The 26,210-nt window shown below is 48.2% G+C and overlaps 4 protein-coding genes across 4 annotated transcripts; 1 reads left to right on the top strand and 3 right to left on the bottom strand.

The window, feature by feature from the left end:
• The first annotated feature begins 6,160 nt into the window (after positions 1 to 6,160).
• On the top strand, positions 6,161 to 7,924 carry LOC124660461 (BTB/POZ and MATH domain-containing protein 2-like). The gene is made up of 2 exons (XM_047198276.1): positions 6,161 to 6,372; positions 6,442 to 7,924. Exons 1-2 carry the CDS (start codon positions 6,290 to 6,292, stop codon positions 7,505 to 7,507), a joined length of 1,149 nt encoding a protein of 382 aa, XP_047054232.1. The 5' UTR covers positions 6,161 to 6,289; the 3' UTR covers positions 7,508 to 7,924.
• A 1,726-nt stretch (positions 7,925 to 9,650) lies between these two features.
• LOC124660719 (beta-galactosidase 3-like) lies at positions 9,651 to 15,863 on the bottom strand. The gene is made up of 19 exons (XM_047198533.1): positions 15,687 to 15,863; positions 15,485 to 15,580; positions 15,278 to 15,390; positions 15,104 to 15,170; positions 14,924 to 15,016; positions 14,691 to 14,834; positions 14,167 to 14,255; positions 13,918 to 14,023; positions 13,608 to 13,695; positions 13,408 to 13,526; positions 12,952 to 13,116; positions 12,554 to 12,738; positions 12,276 to 12,376; positions 11,788 to 11,897; positions 11,502 to 11,609; positions 11,264 to 11,374; positions 10,978 to 11,189; positions 10,546 to 10,882; positions 9,651 to 10,175 (listed from the first exon to the last, which is right to left on the bottom strand). The coding sequence occupies exons 1-19, from the start codon at positions 15,855 to 15,857 to the stop codon at positions 10,065 to 10,067; spliced, it is 2,526 nt and encodes an 841-aa protein (XP_047054489.1). The 5' UTR covers positions 15,858 to 15,863; the 3' UTR covers positions 9,651 to 10,064.
• A 3,709-nt stretch (positions 15,864 to 19,572) lies between these two features.
• Positions 19,573 to 20,472, bottom strand: LOC124662663 (putative wall-associated receptor kinase-like 16). The gene has a single exon (XM_047200468.1). The coding sequence runs from the start codon at positions 20,470 to 20,472 to the stop codon at positions 19,573 to 19,575; it is 900 nt and encodes a 299-aa protein (XP_047056424.1).
• A 1,573-nt stretch (positions 20,473 to 22,045) lies between these two features.
• Positions 22,046 to 25,923, bottom strand: LOC124662661 (inactive leucine-rich repeat receptor-like serine/threonine-protein kinase At1g60630). The gene is made up of 2 exons (XM_047200467.1): positions 24,582 to 25,923; positions 22,046 to 22,752 (listed from the first exon to the last, which is right to left on the bottom strand). Exons 1-2 carry the CDS (start codon positions 25,921 to 25,923, stop codon positions 22,046 to 22,048), a joined length of 2,049 nt encoding a protein of 682 aa, XP_047056423.1.
• Positions 25,924 to 26,210: the final 287 nt, after the last annotated feature.

The following is a 26,210-nucleotide window of genomic DNA, read 5'->3' as shown; positions in this document are numbered from 1 at the left end:
TGGTTCTCCTCGTCGTTGTCGATCACGACAAGCTCCGGTACCACCCACAGCCAGTTGGGAAGCGGCGGAACATACGTCGGTACCGCCGGCGGTGGTGGAGGTGGAGGAGCCCATGCCTGTGGTGGAGGTGGAGGTGGAGGAGCTCAGGCCTGTGGTGGAGGTGGAGGAGCCCAGGCATGTGGCGGAGGTGGAGGAGCCCAGGCCGGAGGTGGAGGCCCCCATAGGTTCTACAGCGGAGATGGAGGCGGCGTTTGAACGGGTGGCGTGGCCGAGTCCTGTAGTGCCAGTTGTAGGGCTTCTTCCTCCGTGAGGTCCGGCGACATGATGCCGGTGGCATACCGGGGCAACGGCGGCTGCACAGGTCGGTCCAGCTCCGAGACGAGATGTCGAGCCTCGCGATCTCATCGTCCGTCATGTTGTCCGGGTACTCAAACTCCCGGCCCTCCGCCATGGCCAACTGCCATTCATGGAAAATGCACGCGACGTAGTCGTCGCTGTCGTCCTTGGCCTCCTCGTTGTGGTACGCCAGCGCCTCGTCGTCGTCGTCGTCCTGTGCAGGCGTCGGCGCCTGCCGTCTTCGACGACGAGGCGCCGGTGGACGGTCAAAGGGGAAGTCCCTGTCGCCCTGGAAGCCCGCCCTCCTCCTCGGATCCTTCACGGACTCGAGATAGCTGCGCCAGCTGTTGGAGTCGATGGCGTAGGCGGGATCGGCGCTGAGGTCCGGCGGCAGGTACCGCCTCCTTCGCCGGATCTCGGCGCTCCTATCTGGCTCGCGCGCAGGCACGGGCGGGACAGGCACCCGGCGGTAGCTGAGCCGCTAGCCGCCAGGCATGTGCATGTCCCCCAGGCATCGCACAACGTCCAGTTCGCGTGCATCAACCGCCCCACGCTGACGGGCAGCGGCACCCTGTGCGGCTGCTCCACCTTCTTGGTGCCGCTGCCGGACGCCTCGAAGTCGTTCTTCTTCTTCCCCATGGTGCTGCGGCGGCGCGCGGCGGTGGTGGTGGGAGTGGAGGTGTGGGCGATGGCAGGAACGATGCTGGTGGACTTTTAAGACCGGCTGCACGCGCAAAACGATGCCATTGAAGGCGGCGCAGAAGTCCAGCCGCCGCCCGCCAATGCACGCGCAGAAGAGTCAGCCGCGACATTGATGGCGAAGGCTGCGGCGCAGACGCGGAAGCGCTGACCGCGGAAGCGATGGCCGCGAAAGCGATGCCCTCGATACAGACTCGGCGCAAATCCAGCGCATATTTGCGCCTGGAATGCGTCGCGGCGGACGCTGCGCGGACACCCCAAGTGACCGCTCGCTTCTCCACCGGGCCTGCCTGGCAGCGAGTCTGTACGGACGGCCCGATCACGATGCGTCGCCCCGCGGGGGTGGTACCAGACGCATTTTCGGCCCGGGCGAACGCAAACGGTCGCTCAACTTCCGTTTGCGTCGCCCCGTTGGAGATGCTCTTATTTCACTTGGGGCATCTCTAACGAAATGTATGTTAAGCGACCGTTTGCGTCCGCGTGGACGAAAAATGCGCCTACACCCTGCTCCAGCAGGACGACACATAGTATCCGGGTCATCCGCAGAGACGCAAACGCGGCGCAACTATGTGGCACGTTTGCATCTCCGCATCTCCGCAGACGCTGCGCAGTCGCGTCGATCGTCCGCTCGCTTCTCCCACGGGCTCGCTTGGCAGCAACCCTGGCTCGAGCCGGCGCGAATGTAAGCACAACAACTGCCGGGGAGAGCAACCGCCAGAGTAGCAACCGCGTCGATCGACACGCGAACCGCTAGAATGGAGTGTGAACCGCCGCGGAAAAGCAACCGCAACCCTCTTCGGTATCTGCGCCGCCATTAATCCCTACTCAATAAGACCCCTGCGTATGCGCTAAGGATCTCCAGCCGCCCTACACCATTCATCTCTATGACTGAGCCCTGAGCAACCTATCTTTGCCATCAGACACCGATAGCAAGGGGAAGCCACCAGGATAGCGCCATTGGTGGGATAGAGTTGCCACGCCGAGCAGCTCTAGCTCCCCGCCGATGGACGAACAGGACGGGGAGGGGGAGGCCGTCGCTAACGACACCCAGGATGAGGGGGTACGCCGTTGCCGATGACGGCCAGGACGAGGTGGAGGAGGAGAAGGAAGAGGATGAAGATGCAAAGTGGAGACGACTGGAGGCGAAGGAGGCGGCCGAGGAGGTGGTGGCGGCAAAGAAGGAGGCAAGGGCACGGGCGAAGGCGAAGGCGCAACATGCGTGCACCGACGACGACGAAGACAACAATGACTACTCGTCGGAGGGGTACACAACGATCGGCACTAGCTCTTCCATAGAGGTGACCAGCAGGAAGCGTGTCCGTGAAGAAGAAGACGACGCAGGAAGCGCCTCCATGAAGAAGTAGCTAATTTAAAAGTTGGTTTAAACATATTCGCAGTTCATATGTTCAGTTTGTTTTAATATGTTGCACTAATTTTAAAACCTCAAGTCTAACTAATATGTAATCCATGTCTACCATGAAGAACATATTTTCTCTCTATTTAATAATAGAGAACATGGTGGTCTCGCCTGACCAAATGTGCCGGCCCATTGCCCCCAATTCAAATGGACAATGTTGGCTGGCGACCATTTTAGCGTTTACGGATCGACGCAAACGGATGCAGCTGGTTGATATTGGCGTCTGATTTGCGTCGCCCCCTTGGAGATGCCCTTAGTTTCATGCTTTGCAATTCGTGCTATGGTGTGTATCATCAAGTTTTATTGCGTTTGGGAAAACTATTTTGGATTGATACGCAAATGAAACCTCGTGATATGGTGCACGGGAGGTCCCGCGCATGGTACATTTGCTGCTCTTGCAAGGGAATCGCTCGCGACTTGGCGAGGACGTGTCTTGGTCTCTTGGACAAGACATCGCGCTCAGTGTTTCGGGTGCTCCACTGACAAAAGGAATTCCTGTGCACGGCCTGGGCTCCATTTGGCATCAAACTGTTTTTAAGTATTCAGGGAATAGCTCAGTTTCTAAAAATATTAAAGTATTAAATACTTTAAGGTGTTTGGGGAGTTACATGTTTTGAGCAGCTATCTGGTATGGTATGAGAATAAATTTTCATAAAAGTGAGCTACTCCCTATTAACATGGAAATATAAGAGGTACAACCTTTTTTGACGACTTTCAGTGTGTGGTTGGAGCTTTCCTAGTTAAGCATCTGGAAATCCCTCTACATTATGAGAGGCTTAGCATAGAGGATTTACAACCTCTCATAGAAAGCATTATGCGTAGGATCACAGGCTGGAGAGGAAAACTCCTTGCCACTTCTGCTAAGAGAATTCTTATTCAATCTTGTTTGTCCAGTATACCAATATACATGTTATCCCTTTTTTAAAAAAAATTCCTAAGTGGGCTCTAAAATTGTTGGATACACAATTAGCCAATCACAAATACATTTGGCCAACTGGTTCTTCATCTGTATGAAAAAAGAGTTTGGTGGAATAGGTATCCCAAACTTGCAAGATCTTAACATATGTCGCATAGGTTCCTGGATCAAAATATATATCCAAAATAAGGGATCCCTCTAGAGGAAAGTGATTGACTCCATATACAAAACTAGAAACCATAAGAGCAACTCCAATAGTGATTGTCTGTAGCTTTGCTTTGCTAGGTGATACTGTTTAAGTTCACCAGAACAGAACACTCTTTTTCTTTGCATAAGTAGCTAGGTTTGTAAGGAGACTTGTGAGCTTCCTTTCTGTTTTTTTAACACAATATATATTAAGCAAGCAAACCGTCTCATTAAAAATCTTTCAGTTCTCTTAGGTACCTTGGTAAGGAAAAGACTTGTGAGCTTCCTTTCAGTTGAAATAGAGCTAGGGAGAAAGTCCTTTTTCATCTAAAATAAAAGCTATGGAAAAAGTTGCAGGAGGGGAGAGAGGCCAAGGCATGGCCAACCACAAGCGTGCCGTGGAAAGAATCAGCATCTTCGCGCATTTGACCTCACGGTCCCTTGTCTCGGAGACGCATTGTGCATAATGATAACACTTACTGTATTTGTTCTCCCGTGTGAGACAAAAAGATTGTATTAAAGCAATTTTATAAATAAGTACAAATTTGAAATTTCAGTCAAGTGCCATTTAGAGATTCCATAAATGCAAATCCAAAAATATCACGAATTTTTTGCCAAAGCTTCTTGTATTACCTTTCTTTTTCTCCGCCGCAAAAGAGCAATATTTTCTTAGCTCTCCCAAGTACCCTCCAATCCACATTAGTTGTTACTAATATAAATATATCTAAACATATTTTAGTTATAGATACATTTATAGTAGTGACAAGTAATATGAACCGAAGGAAGTACTCCCTCCGGTCGGAATAGATCGACGCGGAGTGAAAGCAAGATTAGCCTTTACGGGTAGGTTAAGCCGCGTCAATTAAATATGTCCGGAGGTAGTACTATCCTCCGTCCCAAATTAGTTGTCTTAAGTTTGTTAAAATATGGATGCATCAAAACACTAAAACATGTCTAGATACATCCATATTTAAAAAAAATTGGGACAACTAATTTGGAACGGAGGGAGTAGTATTTTTCTCTGATCAAACAAAAAAGTTTGACAGTACTGCTCCGTTTATAAATACTAACTTGAAAATTCAGATATACCCCATCCAACCCTAGTTACAGCCACCGCCGTCTCCTCTCCCGTCTGGCGCCCGCGCCAATCGCAAGATCATCCAGCCAAACTCCGCTGCACATCGCTCGCCGCCTCCAGCCCGGGAACTGTCTGCACCGACCGCCGCTGTCTCTCCCGTCTCAGCGCCCCGCCACCCGCCGCCGCCTCAAGCCCGAGCACCTCCTCCCGACGGACGAGCTTCTCCACCCCGAGCGCCCCCTGCAACCCTTGCCGGACTTTCAGCCCGAGCACGCCCTCTAGGCACCGAGATCGCCGCTCTCTCCCCGGGTCCCGGTGAGCCGTCGACCTCCAGTTTGGTTTTCTTTTGCTCTGTATGTCACACATCCCACTGTTTGTGTAGCTATGGTCCCATTGTTGCGGTTTCTGTTCTTGTAGTAGATCACACTGTTTCTGGTCATTTGTTGCAATTCGAATCGAGTTGCCAAAACTAAAGAGGAAGCTCTAATAAAGTCGTGGACATCGAGGGATAGTGTAAGTTTAAAACCCAGCATAGGTAGGAGCTTATAGTTTCTACATGTTTAACCACCACCAAGTTAGAAGCTGGGTTGGACCAACTTTATTTCTACAAAATGAGATCATTCTGTCCTCAAACAGGAAAATCTTATCTTCCTGTGCTTTTTTTGTATACCTACAGTTCAATTCTCTATCGTTGTCCATTTATCTTCCCGGACTTGCTACATCTCCACAAACGTTGTAGAATGAATCCATGCAGCTACTGTAAAGATCTTTCTTATCAACTTCAACATGCATCTTAGTATTCTACGCTGTCTCCTGATTACCAGTTCAGTATTTTGCTTCTATAAATGTGAGCAAACAGCACTGACTTAGTTACCAGCATCTGTAGCTTTGTACATTAAGGAATTGAACCTTTAGCTGCTATCTCCAAATGTTACATCAGATTGAGGCCCTTTATTAGTTATTATTTGTTTCGATTGTTTTGTCAACTTTGTGTATCATTTGCATGATACATCAGATTCAGGCACTTCATTAGTTTGTATTTGTTTTCCCTTGATATATCCAACCGATGGTGATTTGTACTATTGTAGTAGTTCATAAACAAAGTGACATGATGTGCCAGTTTCATAGATATTTGCTATTCTCCTGATTTTGTGGTATTGTATGAACAAATGTTGATAGAATTCTGTAATGAGAGCAACTAGTATAAAAAAAAATAACATGAACTTTTATAGACAACCGAACCCTAACACTTGTGCTCTTGGCAAAATGCCCACCGCCACCGCACACTCTGTTGGTGATTTGTAGTACTATATAAACAAAGTTATGTGATGTGCCAATTTCATAGATATTTGCTACTCTCTTGATCTGTAGGACTGTATAAACAAATGGTTGATAGAATTTTGTTATGATAACACATGAGTTATGCTAGTACAAACAGAAATAACATGGATATCTGTAGACAACCGAACCCTAATTCTTGGCTAAATGCGCAGGCCGCTGCGCACTCTGTTTCCAGGGAGAAGCAACGTGGGGTGAAGTTGAGCGTCGTCTCAAGCAGCGGGAGGATACCAGGTTTGCCCTCTCAGCTCACCCATCTCACCTTAGAAACTTAGGATGTGAATGGTGCCTGGATTTTGGATTGACTCGCAGATCCGTCATGTCGTCGTTCACCGGTGTATCTGTCGTCACCGGCAGAGAGCATTGCACCACGTCAGCCGTTGACGCCGACACGGACAGCAGGTATCACCTGCTTGTGGTAAAAAACTACTCTCGTACCGTACAAGAGATGCCTAATGGCGCGGGCATCAGGGCTGGGCCTTTCATGGTAGGAGGTCATAAATGGCGCATCAGGTACTATCCCAACGGTGTCAACCTGAGTCGTGTTGAATACATTTCTCTCGATGTTTTCCTTGGCGATGAGGAAGATGAAATTGAAGAGGTTGTGAAGGTGAAGTTCCAGTTTAGCTTTGTTGGCCAGGTTGAGAAGCAGGAGCCAAAGTATATTCGTTCGACCCAAACATGCAGCTTCTCTAGCAAACATCGTCGTTGGGGCAACACAAAGTTTGTGAAAAGAGATGCCCTTGAACAATCAACACATCTAAAGGCAGATTGTTTCACCATCCGGTGTGACATCATGGTTTGCAATGATTTCAACAACCAGGATGCCAGGGTCACCCTGCCTGACATTGGCCAGCAATTTAAAATTCTACTTCAAGATAAGGTGGGTTGTGATGTCACATTTGAGGTCAGCGGTGAGATGTTCCCCGCACACCGGTGCGTGCTTGCAGCCCGATCTAAAGTTTTCAGGGCTCAACTCTTTGGCCCCATGATAGAGGGTATAACGTCCAGTGCCATACAGATCAAAGACATGGAAGCAAAAGTGTTTGTGGCTTTGCTAAGCTTCATCTACTCAGACTCATTTCCTGAGATGGAGGACAAAGCACAAGCTGTGGAAGTAGAAGAAGAGGAAGCAGTAGAGGATGAAATCCCAGAAGTTGAGGAAGAAGGACAAGAAGAGGAAGCAAGAGAGCATGTAACGTGGCTGCAATGGCTGCAAGATTTGTTTGTAGCAGCAGACAGATATGATATCCAACAGCTCAAGTCTTTATGTGAGAAGCAGTTATCTGAGAACATAGGTGTGAGCTCCGTGGCATCCACTCTGGCTCTAGCTGAGCAACACCACTGCCACAGATTGAAGGATGCGTGTTTGAATTTTATTCAAGTTCAGTCTCCCAAGTGTTTGGGTAAAGTAATGGTGACTGATGGCTGGAAGCATATAACTACAACCTATCCCTCTGTTTTGGATGAGCTCATTGTCAAGCTTGCGTCAAATCAGAAGGAGAAGAAGAGGAAGCACAAGACTATGTTTTGCTAGACCTGAAGTAACACTGTTATGCATATATGGGATGGGATCCTCTAGGTCGATGGTGTCTGTTTGTCTTGCTTTTGTTTCATCACCTCATTTGCCTATATGTTGGATCTATGTTGAACCGGAAAGATCCAACATATGGCAGATATGGAGCTGCCTGTAATTTCAGGTGCAAGTTGCTTAGCTAGTTGTTTCTTTGGGCCTTCCCTCTGATGAAAGAAAACCTTTTCTAGTGGTTATCAAGAACTATGCTGATGTTTCCTGAAAGGCTTCTCCTGGGTGCTTCTTTTCTCGAATTTTTTATCCCATTGCTGCTGGTTGCACGGCTGCAGATTGACTTTTTTGTGTGATTTGGGTCCATGGTGTGTGCTATCGGGGGTTCGAATTGTTGAAGCTATTTTGGTTTGTTTGAACCATACCTGTTGAGTCGGGGGTTATTTTTTTATGTCACTGTTATTGAGGTGATTACCTTGTATAATCATGCATGATCAGAAGTAATGCTTAGTAATTTGGTTTCAGTGGTGCTGTTACATAAGATGCATAATGTGAAGATTCTATATTGAACTAGCGGTATTGCACACTGCTCACAAGCATCTATTGATTTGTGTGTTATTTGTGCGTTATAAGATTGGTTGGAGCAGTATTTGTGGTTTTCTAGCGGCGGCCCTTCAGGCGAGGCGACGGCGCGCGCGGCAAGCGTTGGCGCGGGTGACTCTGGCCGTCGGCCGCGACCTCTTGGGAGGTTGGACCGCGGCGGGTGGCGGCTGCGGCTTGGAGGCCCCCTCCCCGGCAGATCGAGGTTGTTCCCCCTCTTCTCTCTCTCTTCTCCGCGTTTTCGGCTTTGCGGCGGCTTGCTGCTCGCTCTGGAATGTGGAGGGAGTTGGTGTGTGGCTCGGGACCGGGGGGAAACCCTAGGTTGGCTGGCCCGGCCTAGCGGCGACGGCGCCTGCGGGCGCCGTTCTTCCTCCTTGGAGGCGTGGCTGAGGTCCCCTGTCTCCACCCCAACCAACCTCCCGGGCGAAAGCCCAAAATCTCTCAGATTGGGCGGCGTCGACGTGCTGCACGCCGTATCCTCCTTGGAGGCGTCGCCTGGGGAGTGGGATGCTCGGTGAGGTTGAAGGTCGAAACTTTGGTCTCGTGCAGTTGCTCCCGGTGGCTTTCCTGCTTCTCTCTGGTCGTCCTTAGGCCGCGGCGGTTTGGCCGGTGTGGTGTGCTCCCCCTTCCTGGTGGTCGTGTTCTGGGGCTGCCTCGGAGCTCAAGTTCACCACTTCCCTAGCTCTCGGGTGAGCTTTTCCCATGACCGATGGTTCGACGCCTTCGAGCCAAGGCGAGAGGATAGGGGCCCTCTTCGGTGTGGGAACCGGAATGTGTTTTGGTGCTTGCAGTTCAGGGGCCTTCCTCGCTCATGAATCTCCATCCTGCTCTTTGGCAGTGCCTCGTCGCGCCTTCGCTGCTCGTTGCCCTCGGTGCCGGAGAGTTGTAGTCTTCGCTTTGCAAGTCCCTTTGGTTTGCTAGTAGTGTTGAGTTGTAAGCCTTTCAGGGTGTACCCTTATATCGTTCGGCCGTTGTGTTGTGTTGTGTTGTGTAGTGTGGTGTTGTGTGTGGGTGTTTGTTCGGTTCGCCTTGTATAATTCCTGGCCGGTTGATGGCTTTGTTAATTCAAAGCTGGGCTCCTAGCGAGCCTACTGTTTAAAAAAATTAGGTAATCCTAAATATATTTTGTTACATCCACTAATTACTAGTATGTTCATTGCTTTCTCGAGAGCATGGAGTGATACAGATGTCAAATACTTGGGAGAAGAGAGTACAAACATGATAATAATTCTATAAAGAAGATATACTTCATTGTGGATGTCTGCCATAGTCTATTTTGGGGACCCTATCTGTCTCCATCTCCATGTGCTGGCTGCTGGGTGGATGCTTTTGCAAGAATTCCGGCAATAATCACAACCCAATGAACTTTACTATAAAAACAATCTCAAATTTACTTGTCTATTAGCTGAGGAGGGGCCTGCAAGTTTTCACCGGATACTTTAGACCTAAAAGGACATCAAAAAGGAATACATGCTGGACAGAAGCTCATGCACGTAGAAAATAACAGGCATGATGTTGAATATATATTTTTCGAGAAAACACAAAGGACCTTCCTGTTTCATTTCATTGAAAAGAGTTTGGTTTACATCCTCCTAGGAGGCAGATTACATATCATGAACTCAAGAATCAGTGCATATCCCAAGTGGATGGCAAAACTACCAGTAGCCCTTGGAATATTTTGTGGTAGTTTGCCCATGGTTCTAACTCATAGCTACATTTAGGTGTATAATGAGCCTCATATGTTCAGTATCCTTAATTGTATCACTTGTCAATAGTACCAGAGACATGCATCAGGAAAACTCGACAAAACAAAGGCTTAAACCATGGTCACAAGAAATATGAACCTAAATCTAGGTATACCTCCACCATGTCGTTATATGATGTTATGCAGCCATCACAACATCTTTTCAGTATCTGATTTTTGACGAGCAGATTCATAGCGGTGGGACTCTTAGCTTGGCAGAGCTTACTAAGAACAGTCTGCTTCAATGGCAAGTGTTTTAGCAACGCCAGGGCATACGTCTTCCCCAAATCCCTCCTCTGACAGTGTAACTGTACAGCTATTGATGTTCAGACAGGCCTGCAGAGAATAATGGACTGCTTTAGGGAAATACTATACAAAGTTTGTAAGGTCAACCAAATATAGATCTCTTATTTTAGATAAACTGCTAGGATCCAGAAATAGCTACTAGACAACTCGGATTGAACCTATGGTAGCTTCGAAATGGTAAATTTAAAACCTCCTACAGGTATATAATCTGATTCCAGTTGTACCATTACTGCAGTCTATGAAGTTAGAACTGATAAGTCATTGGATTTCAAGACTAATTTCATGTGGTACTGATCCAAATCCACATGCATCAACACCCCCAAAAAGACAGAATTGATGGTTCTTGATTTCTGAGTTCAGTATCATGCTTGCTTTTACATCAAGAAATTGGAAATGTTACCTTCTCAACAACTGATAGAGAGCTTGGATGGTGGCAGCTTCCTTGTTGGTAGGATCTGCAGGTTCCACTGGGGTCGCCAAAGCTTGCAAACTTAACTGAAGAGATTTTTTTGCCCTTGGGACAAGACAGCTGTACTTTTGCTGCTACTGTGCCATCATCTGAGACCCTTTTATCCCAGGACTCCAGGTCTATGGAAGGATAGTTCTCTGACACAAAGGAGCAGACGCTTGTCACAACTCTTCTCGAGAATGTAATCTTCGTGGGATCCCCACCATGCTCCTCAAACACCACAAGGGTGTTCCCTGATGGGTGAAACCATGATCTTGGGACATGGTACCTTGTTCACAAGTAAAACGGAAATGTTAAACACAAGAGAATAATGGACATAACAAAATAAGGATGGTGAGCTGTTCCTAATGTCCGTTGCATTACCATCTTTGGGTTGGCTTCCCACATCCAATCCTGCACTTGTTGGGAGAAAATTGTCCTCTGTAGTTACAGCTGTGAGTGCACCTGTCATCAGTTGAACTAGTCCTGGGAAAATACCTCCCTATGGCATTCCCATTCAACCAAACCAGGCCTTTCCCCATAGACTGCATGTCTATCCCAACTGGGTCATCTCCTTCTGGAACATCAACATTTACCTAAAAGTGCATTGGATTAGTGCACATAATAGGCTGTGAACAATTCATCGAGAATAAACATAGTATAACGTTACCTTGTACCATGTCAAAGGCTGATCTTTTGGTGGATCAGATTGTGGCCGCCACCTTTGGTTATTACCCTGATCGGGCTTATACAAACCGTAATGCTCACCTTCCAACCCAATCTACTAACAAATACATGACATAAGGACAGATAAACACCAATCTTGATTGTCTCAAATTCTGGGCATACGAAATCAAGAGTAGAAACATAAGGTAGCTAAGAAATACGAAGAATAGTGATGACAGTACCTTGTATGCCCAGTTATTTGAAGACAAGTCAATGGTTCCATTTTTTATCCCAGAGATGCTCACACTTGTAAGGCCAGCTCCTACCCATTCATAATAGGGCCCTGCGCTCTTATAAAGTGCATAAAGATCCAATCAGATAAGCAGTTTTAACTTGAAGTGACCTAACAGGTAGAAGTTTCTTCACAAAAGTGTGTAAACTGGCATATGTATGCACATAAAATGGCATGGGCATGTAAAGAACAGCATATGATGCTATGTTAAACCATTTGTACAGGTAGACACTTACTTTCAATCCAACAGTCATACTCAGTAGTGCAATTTCATTCTTCCCAGTCTTCAAATTGATGGGCATATGCACACTGAAACTTGATTCTGAGCCATTACCATATGCACTACCTGAGGAAGAGATGTATTATAAGTATAATGATAATGACAATGAACTCAAACTGAAGAGAACTGCAAACTGCAAACAACTAGTATCTAAGGGTGAGAGGTGTTGAAGTGTATAAGTGGATTGTACTAGCCCTTTCCATCAGTTTGCGTTGGCTAGTGCGTAAAGTTTGACAAGAGGCACTGCCAACAATGTGCAACTCAACAACCCTTTGGAAAATTGTCATAATGGCGCTAGTGAGAACAAACATTTACTTTTTAAGGATAAATTTTTACCATGCAGAAAAATATCCACATAGTCTGAACTAGAAATGGAGAAACCTCCAAGCAAACGTGACATTACTTTATATGGTTTCTCAGCATAAAGTAAAGCAAAGAATATACCTATGAGCATATTATTCAGAAAAGCATGAACAGCATGGCCTTTCGAGTCAATATTAAGAACTGTATGGTTCCCAGCAGGATAACTTCTGTCCACATTAAAACTGCAAATTCATTAAAAGAATGGGTCACATACAGAACTGGAAGTGCATATAATGGTGCAGAAGAAATTATATTGGAACATAAATAATACTAAGACCTCCCATCTTTGGTTGATACCAGGCTTACCAACATACTCAGTACTTAATAAGCACACAATAAACAGCCCGTAGTAAACCAACCTTGTTGTATGCCACAGGTAATCAGTAGAGTCCTTTGTTGTATTAATATGGTCCACAAATCCATTTCGTACGAAATCATTTTTATCCCAATTCCCAATACTCTCTGTGAAAATGCTCCACTGATCAGGTTTTGATGCTTGCAAAGTATCAGGAACCATGTCCACCATCAAAGTTTGAGACTGAACCTAAAGATGATCAATCATAGAGAACCAAAGTTAAAAGAAAAAAGTGGTGTAATCTTGTGTTTCTTAACTAAGCATTGAATAATCTAATGTCGCCTTTATACTTGGTCCTTTTAAATTCTGCTGCTATTTTATGTTTCATTTTCTCAGAAGTATGTTATCCATCCATTTCAATGACATTTAATTCTGAAAACGACTAAAAGGAAAATGGAATACCTTTGCAGTGTTGAAAACTACACTCTTGCAGTCAGGTAGGATGCTAACTGACCAAGCAGGAAGATCATATTGTCTGTTCCTGAAAGTGACAACTTTGTCCTTTTCTGAATCAATGTTAGCTAGGAACGCAACACATCCTCCTGAGTGATCAGTGTAAACATCAGCCTGCAAGCAAAAGTTGGCACTATTCATTTTATAAGGTAGTAGAGGAAAATATTAATCCAAATGGGGGCAAACATATGCAATTAGAAAAGGGGAACTTTAACACAGGTTGAGGTTAACAGATATAGTCAATATGAGGGCTCTACAATTATAAAGCAGTACGTATCATGTAAACACAAGGTGCTATTTACAAGAGTGTTGTATTTAACTTATCTTGTAGAGGTAATTAACCATATCGCACTGGGTTGTACAGCATTAGATCACAAAAAGGCCAATAGAAGACAATAATGTTACCTCTTGCTGAGGCCCAAGAGAAAGTAACGTTGAGTTTCCATAAAGCAGACTATGTTCGCACAATTTAATAGATTTGTGAAGCTCCCTCAGATGTGCCCATTTTGGAAGTCGCCTAAGGCCTGAAATCCAGATGGATGGACAATATCAGGATGGTTCCAGGCATGAGATTACTGATGGATCCAAGATCATTAGAGCCCAACCATATTCATCAATTGGTGCATCATAGTCATAGCTAGTTGTAATGAATGGCCCTCCAGCAGTACGATCAAAGTTTGTTCCACCATGGTACTTCAGAAGGACAATGAAGACTTAGTCAATTTTGACTAGGATGAAATCATTATAAATAATGCTACTAACTGAATAAGATTTCAGGTGCTTGACCAGATAAAAATCAGAGTCTCTTTGTGAATTAGAATATGAGATGTGTGATCTTTTGTGAAGTTGTAGTATGATTTTTTTTTTGTTCTTTTGAGGATCAAGTTAGAATAAGAACTGTGTGCAAGGCAATACCACATAGTAATTCTGAACGCTGCCACCTTTCCCGAAGAAACGTGCAACAGAAAACGCAACATCCTCAGGGGGTCTGTGGGGATTACTTTCACCAAAAGTCTGGAACCTAAACAAGAAATGGACAAGATGCAAGAGATCATTTCCTTTCACTTTGGGGCACAAGGGAGATAAAAAAATTGATTTGTCATAGCAGGAGAAGTAACTGTGAACTGTAGTTGGTTCCTAATGGAAGTGTACCAAACGTATTACCATCCTGGCCAATTCTCTGTCCAAATTTTTGGCTTGGTTGGCGAATTTGGCTTGAATTGATCGCAGTAGAATTTATTACAAGTGTTTATCTGCAAATGTAAAGTTGTATAAATGAATAGATCTGCCAAAAAGATCTCGTACTGCATCTGCTAAAAACTCTATCACACGTTAGTATGTATCAAACTACCAAGCTCATGCACGGATAGATACCAGGATTCTGCTAATTACACAACTATATTTTTTCTGAGAGCAGCAGCAGTTCTATGTAATACTAATTAGGGAGGAGTTACAGCTACCAATTATCTTCTGTTTAGGTTTTTATGGTTTTACCCCATTGAAATGGCTCTTGAATATGAACACACAATTTCCGGAGCAAACCATCGATCGGAAAACGAAAAATTGCAGTTGTGCTAGTCTACAAAAAAATTTGGTGACATAATTTGCAATTTGAGTGGTAGTATGTCTGATGCACCAATTCATTTCTTAACTGCTGCATAAAACAGATTAACAGAAGGCACACTAACCACATGATCAGGAGCATCGTACTGCTGGCACATGATCCAAGGTATGCCAATGTTCTGATCCAGAGCCATACTAGCTGCCCACGCTGCATACGCCTTGCCGCCAGCTCCATACGCTTGTTCATAATCTCCATACTCATTTTCAACCTGGAATGCAAAAAAATAAATAGCTTCAGATTATCTATTCCTGTCAACTCTGACGAACATGGGTCTCAAAGTTGACTGAAATCACAGACCTGAGCCAGGATGATGTGGCCTCCCTGCGAAGCGAAGAACCGCTCTTTCTTCATCATGTCCACGATCTTGGTCGTGAAGCTCTTCATGTGAGACTGCATCCAAATAGAACGTCGCCTGGATTATGACCCAAATCGGCAAACTTGGCACAAAACTCTGCATAATTCGCAAGCTGCACCCACCTTGAACGGCTCGTTGTTGGTCCGGAACACAGTTCCAGGAATGTAGTGCAGCCACACCGGCACGCCCCTGAAACCACCACACACAGATTAGCCCCCATCTTTCATTACAGCAGAGAAACGAAATGACAGTGAGCATGTAGAAACAGTAAACTGAAGGAGGTCGGGCGGACGCACCCGAAGTTCCACTCGGCGGCGACGAATGGGCCGATGCGCAGCATGAGGTAGAGGCCGGCGTCCTTGACAACCCTGACGAACTGCACCAGATCGAAGCGGTCCTCGAAATAGTACTGCAGCACCAGTCGCTTATGAATGAAATTTTCAGAACACCCACCCCGTCTGTGACGAACAGTATAGAAATGCAGAAAAGAAAAACTGAAGGACCTGGCCGGGGGCGGTCTCGTGGCCGTTCCAGAAGACGTAGGTCTCGATGCAGTCGGCGCCGCCTTCCTTGGCCTCGGCCACCAGCTTGGGCCACATCTGCGAGCAGGAGCAGGAGCACGAGCAGAGCAGAGTAGCAATCGGAGTTACTAATGCAGACACTACGAAATGTATGAGCGCGGCGGTGCTGCAGGGGCGTACGTACCGCGGGGACGCTGCGCGGGTAGTGGATGGAGGCGGAGATGAGCAGGCGGCGCCGGCCGTCGATGATGAGGGAGCGGTGGTCGTATGTCACGCTGGAGGCGGCGGCGGCGAGCAACGGAAGCAGGAGCAGCAGTACGGGGAGCAGCCGACCGTCGGCGGCGGCGGCGGCCATGGCTGGAGTGGAGAGGAGTCGAGCGGCGGTGGCGTGGTGGTGTGTACGGCGCGGCGGCGGTGTGGTGGTATAAATAGCGAGCGCAGTGTGGTGGCAGTGTGAGCGCCCAAGCCCAGGAGTGAGACGCCGCGCCGTGGAGAATTATATTGCACGGGGAAGACTGGTGTTCCTCAGCCGGAGGGATCCGATGCGGCGCCCCTCTCTGTCTCTTGGCGTGGTGCCGTGGCAGCCGCGCGACACGTCGGGAGCCCTGACTGAGCTAGAACTTGGACAAGGCGTCGGCGCGTCGTGTTCGGCCGCGCTCCGGTAGGGGCAGCCCCGGCCCCGGCCACAGGAGGAGCTTCCGTTTGGAGTGCGCGCAGTGGATGCGGGTGGATTTGTGTGAGAGGAAGCGGGAACCGGGAAGCGAGGTCGGCTTGGGCGCGCATGTGACCTCGGTCGGACGTGGGGGCCACCGCGTCGGCTGCAGACTGTAGTCCCCGTCCCGTCCACCGTCCTCCACTCCTCGGGACGTGTCATGCAACGTGGTGCGCGGAACGCCGACGACGAACACAAGTATTTGGGGCAGTGTGACGTTCAGATCTTATTTTGTTGTTTACAAAGTACAGTATTTTCTTGTAGTAGTGAGTTTAGAAAACGTGTCATCGGTATTTGTTTGGCTGCATTACAACAACATTGTTGAAGGCAAAAGCTACTGCCCGTTGTTCCGTTGCAATTCAAATTAGGTTTGTGGAACCTCTTCCATTGAGTGGTTGTGGTTAGGTTACCCAAAACATAGTACTCAATATTGATGACAAAATTAGAAGTTTAGATAAAGAGGTACGGGACTCACATGCGATCGAATCTCAGCGTCGTCGCCTCCAGCCGTCCTTGTTCGCCTCCCTCCTTTCCACCCTTCCCTTCCCTCCCGGGTTGCCTCGGAGGCCCCTCTCCTACCCTAGCGAGCCACCCCTTTATCTTCTTCCCACGGCCGATGTCGCCATCTTCATTGGTCGTGGCGGCCACGTCCAGCTTGTCAAAGATGGGGGGTGAGGGCGGGCGAGCTCCAACGGTTTCCTACACGCAAGGCGCACCGTTAATGGGGTGGCACATGTGGAACACGGGTGGTGGCGGAGGTCTTTCACGACGGCGCGTTGACTGGTGGTGGAGGTCTTTCATGACTGCGTGGTTCAGCCGAATCTGGCGGAAGATCGCCCTTGTTTTGTCGTCTTCTTCCTCGACTAGCCTGGCCGGTGAGGTTCGAAGCGGCAGACCCTGGGTGGCGTGGGGGCTACTAGCTCGGCTTGAATAAAGGTGGTGCTCCTAGGGTTCCAGCTCCCGCCAAGATGATGATCTACCGGATGCTTGACCCCACGATCTGGCTAGAGTGTCATGTTCCGGAAGGCTTCGTCGGCGAACTGCACTAGGCGATTCATACCTGGAGATCGCTAGAGCGGGTGAGATTCGGTCGTGCGCACCTATGTTTTTCTCTGACCGTTTGGTTTCAGAGAGAGTGTTGTGAAGCTCTGCTGGATATTACCATCATGGGCATGCTTTCTCGTTCCATGGTGATGTCAGCTGGCGGAGAATGTCATGGAAGCCAAGATATGAGGACTAGCAATGGTGATTCGAGTCTTTGTGCCGATGAGGAATTGGCTCGGTGATTCGTGACTTTGAGCAACGATATCGTAAAAGGGGGCAACAACACAGAAGAAGTTCCAAGTCCTACCTTTTAGGGTGAAAATCCAAGATCTGGCCTTAATTGGTTGTACCTTGTAATGGCCTTATTGAAGGCATCATTTTGTGAGGAGGACTTTCTCGAGGGTGAAAACTTAAGATCTATGATCAGGCGACGACGGGGCTTGTGCACTTTTTGTTCTTGGAGGCGTTGCTTTTAGAGAAGCTGGACTTCTAGTGTTGTCTTGGTGGTGTTAATACGGGTGTTAAAAGGAATAGGCCATTGTAGCGAGACTTTTCTTATATTGTAATTCTTCTTCTTTTTTGGGATATGTGCATCCGTAAAGCCGCTAGGGCAATTGATTATTGCAGAGGCTAGGTGTAATTGATATCTTCACGATATTAATATATGATCTTTGTCGAAAAATACGGGGGTGGTACTGCCTAGTAGCAGTTACCATAATTACCGATGCATCACGAATTAACTACTCCCTCCGATCCATAATATGTGTAAGGGAAGTCACCCATACTTATTTTGGATACTACAACTCGCTGTGTATCACATGTTAATCATCGGAGGGGATAGTATATACCACCTCCTAAATTATTACAATCCAAGCATCAGTTTTGATCAATTCTAAGCTAGTTATACATGACCCCAACATACCACGACCACCAGCAGACACAATATAAAAGTAGTAAAACTAATTGTGGTACTTGCGCAGATATGTCCTAAGCTAGATGCTCCTCTCTGGTCGTGTCATCTCAGCATAACTACTACCATGGTCTTGCTGTCCGCAAGGTAGTTGATATCAGTCACAAGTTTACGCAGAGTGAAAAGATCTCATTACGCACGTACGTAGGCTAGAATATCGTCTGCATTTGCTTGTAGTTTGCTATGGGATTGTTCGTCAAATCAGTGTGCTTTGGGAAATCCCAAGATTCATAAGACATGGTGTTAGTTCGGCTCACTAAGAAGGGAATGAACAACTAAAACAACAAAGCACTGACATGCAAACTAACTATGAGGTGTGCCTTAACTTGTCCTCGGCCATCATCAAGGCCGTCCTATCCTTGCAAATTGTCACTACTTGAACATTCCTAGCCTTGCACATGAGTGTCCACATCTATCTCCACTTCCTCGGTTGGTTTTTCACTTGTGTAGCGGCGGCTTTAAGGAATTTGAAGTCAATAACATCATTGCAGCCATGTGATGTTCTTTGAAGCCTTGAAAACAGTTTACCCCGCTCTCCAGACTTGCTCACAAACCCTATTTAGGACAAACTCTTAAATCTAGCCATGTAGAAAAGCAAGATTCCATGGATGGGATAAATGGGCTCTGCTGGCGGGACGGAATGTAGGTTGGCTGCAGGCCCATCCCACTCGCATCGTTACGAAAGGTGGAGACTCGAGAGCCCGCAATCCCTATTTCCCGCCCAGCAGCGGGGCGGAATAACACACGCACGCGTGCGAGAGGAGCGGGCCTCGGCCCATCTAGAATGGTTTTCCTGTTTTTGCGTTTCTTTCGATTATTTTCTAGTTCGGTCTTTTCTTTGCGATTTTCGGTCGGTTTTTCTTTTTTTCTTTTTCCCTTTTTTCTTTCGTTTTTTATTTTTTCAGTTTTCCCTTTTTCTGCTTTTTTCGTTTTCTGTTTTGAACATATTTTCCAACTTCGAGCAAATTTCAAATTTCAAAATTTTTAAATTTGAGCAAAATTTCAAATTCGAACCTTTTTTGATCGGAACAACTTTTTTGCATCTGAAAATTTTCTGCTCTTTTCTTTTTCTGCTTTGAACATATTTTTCAAATTCGAGCAATTTTTGAATTCGAGCAAATGTTCAAATTCGAACGTTTCTTTGATCTAAACATTTTTTGAATATGAACGATTCCGAGTTTAGAAAGCTGTTCAAATTCGAATTCTTTTAAGTTTTTAAATTTGTTCAGATTAAAAAAATATTGTCCAACTGATGGAATTCTAACTCAGATTTTTGCCATTCTGCAGCGAAGATGGAACCACTGGGCTAGCGCACGAATACTGATCCGAATGAGCGAAGTTCTTTTATGTTATACTAGGAAGGATGTCCATGTTGCTGGGAGTTGACTTCGCTGAAATATTGACGCTACTAGTTCCACTGACCTCCGTGTTGGTAGGAGAATTATATATGGTAATATCCCTAGTGCTGTCAGGATTTCCACTGTTTGGTTTTCCCAACTTCTTGTTTCTCCTAATTATCACAAGTTGTTCGGCTACCTCTGTCATATCTGGCCGATCATCTAAGTCTTCCTTTAGGCAATCCATTGCTAGCTTGCCCATTTCTTCAAGGACGGATATATCTTCTTCAGTTGCTATTTCACTATCAAACATTGCCCTCCCACTATTTTCATTTTCATAAACTTTGCGGTACTCAATAATGAGACTACATTTCTCATCATACACATTGCTCTTCCCTGTAATGAACTCCAACAAAACTGCTCCAAAGCTGTAAACATCACTCTTTTGTGTCAAAAGCCCAGTTTTCATGAATATTGGGTCTATGTAACCCATGCACCCAACCACAACCTTGGCGTAATATTCTTCTTTCAGTAGTTTGGACAAACCAAAATCTGCGATTTTTGGTGTCAACTTGTCATCCAAAAGTATGTTGTCTGGCTTGACATCACCATGTCTCATGGCATGAGTTGCATAACTATGCATATACTTTAACCCTTCTGCAGAGCCAATAGCAATGTCCAAACGTGAGTCCAAGGGGAGTACTTGGTTCCTTTTGCGGTGCAGGACATCTTGGAGGCTCCCATTTGCTGCGAACTCATATACCAACACTGGAACGTCCACCTCTAGGCAGCAACCAACGAGCTTGAGGATGTTCTTGTGGATCATCTGTGTCTGGATCTCAACTTCATCAACAAATTCCTCCTTTGTAGCTTCATCTACCTTGATGGATGCCTTGACTGCCACCATGGTATTGTCAGGAAGAGTACCTTTGTACACATTACCAAAGCTCCCGTTTCCAAGAAACTCTGCATTATCCTTTGTAATTTTCTTTAGTCCGTCTTTTGTGAAAATTGTGAGACCTTTGACATTTTTGAGCATCTCGCCTCCGTTCTTTTCGAAAAGCTTATCCAATTTTTTCTTTTGAAGCATAATAAATGCAAGAAGAAGAGCGACAATAAGTACAAATACTCCTAGACTGACGCCTGCAATTAAGAGAAAATAGTTAGCATCAGCTGGTATATGTCTTGTTGCCAGTGTAGCCCTCTACAGATAACATGCCAAAGAGAAGACGTACTAGGTTAGCATCAGATGGATGTCTTGATGCCACCATGATATATATACTTGGACCATACCCATGCGCTGCTAAGGGTTAATTTTAATGTTACATAAAATCTGTGTACTGAAAATTGATTTTTCTACTATAACGAAGGTTTTTAACGGCATGTTTTGGATTCTCTCGGAGGGTCCATAGGATAGAATCCATCTGTAATCTACAAAACTTCTGCACCATTTATATATTATGTATTAATATAAAGATGCTACTTATTGGTTAATTAAAAATCAATAATTGAGAAATGAATTAAAAAAAGACCAGACTGTGTGCACTTCGTAGTTTCCCGTGTCAAATAGCCTGTTTACATTTAGGGTGTGTCCATGTCTCAGTTAACTTATATTTTTTTATGTCTCAATCACCTTAGAAAAATGCAACTGCAGTCCAAAGAAAAAATGCAACTCGGTCCAGTTGCACATTTCTAGCAGAAAAATGCAATTGCACTTTTAAACAGAAAAGCGCACTCAAGCACAAGTGACTTAGACTTAAAAAAAATCTCAATTAACTGAGACATAGCAAAATCGTTACATTTAATGTTAAAAAAAATTATAAACACGTATAGACTTAGCTTGACTGCTGAAGAAAATATCTGCGCAGAGAAAAGTGGGACGTTCCTCCGCTCCCGGGGCGATAAGCGAATGAATTATGGGCCGGCCCAAAAACAAGGTACATGCGTGCGTGTCCTACAAAGGTATGCTAATAGGCTCGAGAGCCTCCATCATATTCCTGCAACCATATGCGATCCAAAGAGCTCAAATTGCGATTTTCACAATCCGAAGGAGTGTTTTAAACCGGGTCACACAGAGCTTCCAAGAGAATAAAGAGAAAATCAAATTACAGATTGGGCTGCTCATCTTGCAGATTGGGCTGCTCATCTCCACGCACAACATGCAAGCCACTGTTTTGCAGAAAACAAAAACAAAAATATGTTTTTCGAGCAAACTGAAATCAGAAAGTTTTTTCCGTTAGTTTTCAGTCATACAACTGTCCGCTTTTATTGGCTACGAAGTTTGTCTGTCACCGAATTTAAAACACAACAAGCTGTTGAATAGTTACTCCCTAAACTAAGCAACCAGAATTGCGCGGCTTGATTAGTGCTTTCTACATGGCACCAAGCCAAACAGAACGCTATAGCCGCGAGCGAGCGAGTAGTCAGTCAGTCAGTCAGTCTAGAAAGACGGCTCGTAGAAAGATTGCCGCGTGAGTCAGTCAGTCCCGATCGGCGAAGCTCTCGGCGCCGTGCTCCCGGTGCGGCGGTGCGCCGACCAGGGCGTCGGACCATCGCGCAGGGGACCGGTCGCTGCTGTTGGACGACGACATGGCCTCCGCCCGCGCCTCCCGCACCATCCGGAGCACCTCGACCGTCGTTGGCCTCCTGCCGGAGTCCGCGGCCACGCACAGTGCCGCAACGCCGATCAGCGCGCCCAGCTTCTCCTCCGCGCCGCCGCCACCCGCGGACGCGGCCGACTCGCCGCCCGACTCCGTCATCTCCTCCTCGCGCGCGGCGCGCACCCATGCCGGTATGACGTCCTCGTCGCCGCGCAGCTCCACGAGGTCCTGGGGCGGCGTCCGGCCCGTGAGCAGCTCCAGCAGGAGCACGCCGAAGCTGTACACGTCTGAAGCCGGCGTGAAGCATGCAATGGCCATCGCCGAGGCCGAGCGCGTCTCGGGAGCGCGGTAGAGGAGGGACACCGCCGAGGAGGCGTCGGCGGCGGCGAGCGCGGGGACGAGGCCGTAGTCGGTGAGGCAGGACTCGAAGTCCGGGCCGAGGAGCACGTTGGACGGCTTGAGGTTGCCGTGCACGATGGGGGCCGCGGGTGTCTGGTGGAGGTGGAGCAGGCCAGCGGCGATGTCTTCGGCGATCTTCATGCACGACGTCCAGTGCAGCGGCTTCCCCTTGCTCGACGGCCTCGACCCTGCATTCCAAGTTAATTTAGCACAAGCAAGAAAATAATACTCCATGACCATGACTCCATGAGTGGCGCTAGCTCATTTTACAGCTCCATATTTACTAGCTATGACCCCACGGTCTGTAGTGTGAGGCCGGTCATGAATTGTCTGAACTTTGCCTGTGACTCTGTTGATCATGCTAGTACTGTAGTAGCAACAATTACTATTGATCAACAAGGACCACTCCACACTCACAAAGAGGCATTCGTCGATCTGCGTATAAATTTGTGTACCTGTGCATCGCATCTATGCTCTCGTCCCTTGCGAAATAGTGCAATGCAAGCTGCAGGTGATGCAGTACGTACAGGCCCTATCTACTGTCTCGGATTCAGGACATGCTGCCATGGCAAGAACAGGCCGGGGCATCTACAACAGAAACAGGGCAGGGATGGATCTGGATGGATGGATAGATAGCTCGGTTCCTGACATGTTGTCGTGTGAGTGACTGAGTGGCGTTGGATTGACTGTCTTAACTAATTTGGGGGGATTTGGACGGTGGCAGACAGGCTTGCATGGACAACCATTGACCCTCAGCTCAGCTCAGTTTGAATTTGATCATTGCTGGTTTTACCAGATCAGTATATTGTGGGAATTAGTATTTTTTAGCTATGTCTGAAGAATCGGCAAAACAGGAGTGCCTTATCTTTGCATGGAGTTTTGTGCATGGGTAATGGGTTCATAGCACTAGGACAAGAACAAAGAGTTCACTTTTTTTTTTCACTTGCAGAAGACCTGTATCTGTGTGACTCACATGAACCTCCATGTTCATGTAGTGCAGAGGCTTGTGTTTTTTAAGTGAATGAAGGTTCAGTCAGCGTCTCAGCGTTACCAGTGATCTGTGCTCCTAGTCCTAGCTCACCATTTTCAGTTATTGTTTATCCGATCCAGTGATTTTGTGCCTAGATTTCTGCCGTGTCTCCATGGGAACGTGTTCCCGGGGATCCTCTGTCGGTAGCAAATGGTGCAAGGTTTAACACTGTCAATCTTTCTTTTGTGTCATTGGAGGGAACTGGTAAACTAAGCGACGCGATTACGAAATTACTTTCTGATAGAGCTTATTTGCTCTCTTTGAATTTGAACTACTCCTACAACATTACTTTCTGGAGTAGTAATTAGTGAGTAATTAGTTATGTGACATGGAATCTATCTACTCTGGTGCCACATGAATCACTGCTCGGATCGTACGATACGAATTCACTTCATGTGGGACTTGCATGTACTAATAACTAAAGCAGCTGGCTAGGTTTCTTGCTCCATGTCACATGGCTGGGTACTAGTCCTAGTACACATGTCGAGTGGTGAATTAAGAAGTAGACCTAACACCCTGAGCACCACGTACACACGGCTTAAGGTGAAGCACAGGCATGAGGCTCACGCATATCAATCTGTCACGTAGCACCAACAAGGTGAGCTAGCTAAGCTAAGCATGGAATGGATCAATGAAAGGCAGCACAAGAGTCCAGGGTGTGTCCTTTAGTTAGATACTACACTAGTGATTGCAATGCACGCCAGATCCATGCATTGTAGGTACCCAACAAGAAAGATGTGCTTTTCCCCGTGCCAGTCGGGCATGGTATGTCCAGTTCATATGAATGCTAACCGTGAAACTGAGCGGTGCAGATTAAGACTACATTTTCCCCTTGTTGATAATTAACATGGAAAGAGAATTGCAATGAGAAATTGAGCTAAAATGAGATGAAATGCAGGAGTAAATTGTTTCTGAGAAACTGAACAATGGCAATGGCGAACAGGAAAGAAGAAGAAATGCTGCAATGGGGAGTGGGTGATCACTGACCGTGGATGAGGGAGAAGAGGCTACCGTTGGGGTAGTAGTCGTAGACGAGCAGGCGCTCCTCCTTGGCCTGGAAATAGGCCCGGAGCGCCACCACGTTCGGGTGGCGCACCCGCCCCAGCTCCTCGGCGCGGCGCCCGAACTCCGCCGCGCCCACTCCGGCGGCGGCGTCGCCGCACCGCATCCGCTTGACCGTCACGATGAACCCAGTCTCCATGACGGCCTTGTACGTGCTCCCGGCCTCGCCGCGGCCCAGCGTCTCCGCCGACGCGCGCAGCAGCTCCTCCAGGCTGTAGGACATCTCCTCGGCCCCGCCGCCGCAGAACACCAGCTTCCCGATCCCCTCCCGCTCCCACGAGAACTCCCGCCCGCCGCCCACCGCCGCCGCCGCGTTCGTCGCCGGTGGGAGCGCGTTGGCTGAGTGCTGGTCTTCCTCGGCCGTTTCCGGGCCGCCCTTGTCGACGTCGCCCGCCACGCGCTTGTTCCTCCCGCGCCGGCACGCCGTGACCGCCGCCGCCAGCAGGAGGGCCAGCAGTACCGCTCCGGCCACCGCGCATCCGACCACGATGGCGAGCTTCCTGCTTCGCCGCCTGCCGCCGCCGGGCGGGGGGAGGGGCGCGAACGCGGCCGTGGCGGGGGACAGCGGCGCTTGGACGCACGGCGCGGCGAGCGGGGGCCCGCAGAGCCCGGCATTGCGCTCGAAGGAGGACGCGTTGAAGCGCCTGGCGAGCACCGCCGGGATCTGGCCCTCGAGCCGGTTCCCCGAGACGTCGAGCCGGCGGAGCGTGGGCTGCGGCAGCGCCGGCACGGGCCCCGTGAGGCGGTTCCCGTCGAGCATGAGCGCCGTGAGCCGCGGCACCCCGGAGGCGAGCTCCCGCGGGATCCCGCCGGAGAAGTCGTTGTCCGAGAGCACGAGCACGGTGGCGCGGCGGAGGAGGGCGAGGGACGCTGGGAGGCGGCCCTGGAGGCGGTTGCCGGAGAGGTAGAGGAGCTTGAGGTTGGGGAGGGCCGCGGCGAGGTTGTCCGGGATGGTGCCGGAGAGCGCGTTGGACTTGAGGCTGAGGACGCGGAGCTCGCGGAGAGGGGCGAGGAGCGGGGTGGTCAGGGGGCCGGTGAGGTTGAGGTTCTCCAGGACGAGCTTGGTGACGCGGCCGTTGGCGTCGCACTGGCGGACGCCCGGCCAGGCGGTGCAGAGGGCGGGGGCGGTGGCGGCGCTCCATGGGAGGCGGTGCGAGGTGTCGAGGGCGGATTTTAGGGCGAGGAGCGCGTCGGCGTCTGTGGCGGCGGCGAGCGGCGGGGCCAGGTGGTAGAGGAGGAGCAGGAGGAGGAGGCAGGTCCGTGACATGGTTCTCGGAGGCTTCATGATTGCAGTAGGGAGACTGGGCGGTGAGCTAGGCGGGTGCAGGAAGAGGGAGGCAAGGTCAGCAATGGCGGGTGAGTGGCATGAATGCGTGGTGTGGTTGGGTTTTGGGAGCAGTAAAAACGAGAGCAAGCAGCCCAGCTGGTATTGGCGCTGCTTAACTAAATGCAGCAGCGTGCGTGCGTACGTTGGTATGCCCGTGGGTTTTGCGTGGACCTGGCGGCCGGCGACATGACGGCGGGAGGAGGAAGAAGAAGACGGCTCGGCCCGGA

This window comes from Lolium rigidum, chromosome 6 (genome assembly GCF_022539505.1).
Source record: "Lolium rigidum isolate FL_2022 chromosome 6, APGP_CSIRO_Lrig_0.1, whole genome shotgun sequence".
NCBI classification, from domain to species: Eukaryota; Viridiplantae; Streptophyta; class Magnoliopsida; order Poales; family Poaceae; genus Lolium; species Lolium rigidum.
Note: the sequence above shows the minus strand (reverse complement) of the source record. Positions and strands in the feature narration are given on the sequence as shown.

Coding starts and splice junctions, on each gene's coding strand:
- LOC124660461 (XM_047198276.1), top strand. CDS start 6,290: ATGTCGTCGTTCACCGGTGTATCTGTCGTCACCGGCAGAGAGCATTGC. Junction 6,373..6,441: donor GACGCCGACACGGACAGCAG/GTATCACCTGCT, acceptor CGCGGGCATCAG/GGCTGGGCCTTTCATGGTAG.
- LOC124660719 (XM_047198533.1), bottom strand. CDS start 15,857: ATGGCCGCCGCCGCCGCCGACGGTCGGCTGCTCCCCGTACTGCTGCTC. Junction 10,883..10,977: donor GGGAAGCCAACCCAAAGATG/GTAATGCAACGG, acceptor CTTGTGAACAAG/GTACCATGTCCCAAGATCAT. Junction 10,176..10,545: donor CTCTATCAGTTGTTGAGAAG/GTAACATTTCCA, acceptor TATTCTCTGCAG/GCCTGTCTGAACATCAATAG.
- LOC124662663 (XM_047200468.1), bottom strand. CDS start 20,472: ATGGTGGCAGTCAAGGCATCCATCAAGGTAGATGAAGCTACAAAGGAG.
- LOC124662661 (XM_047200467.1), bottom strand. CDS start 25,923: ATGTCACGGACCTGCCTCCTCCTCCTGCTCCTCCTCTACCACCTGGCC. Junction 22,753..24,581: donor CCTCTTCTCCCTCATCCACG/GTCAGTGATCAC, acceptor CTTGGAATGCAG/GGTCGAGGCCGTCGAGCAAG.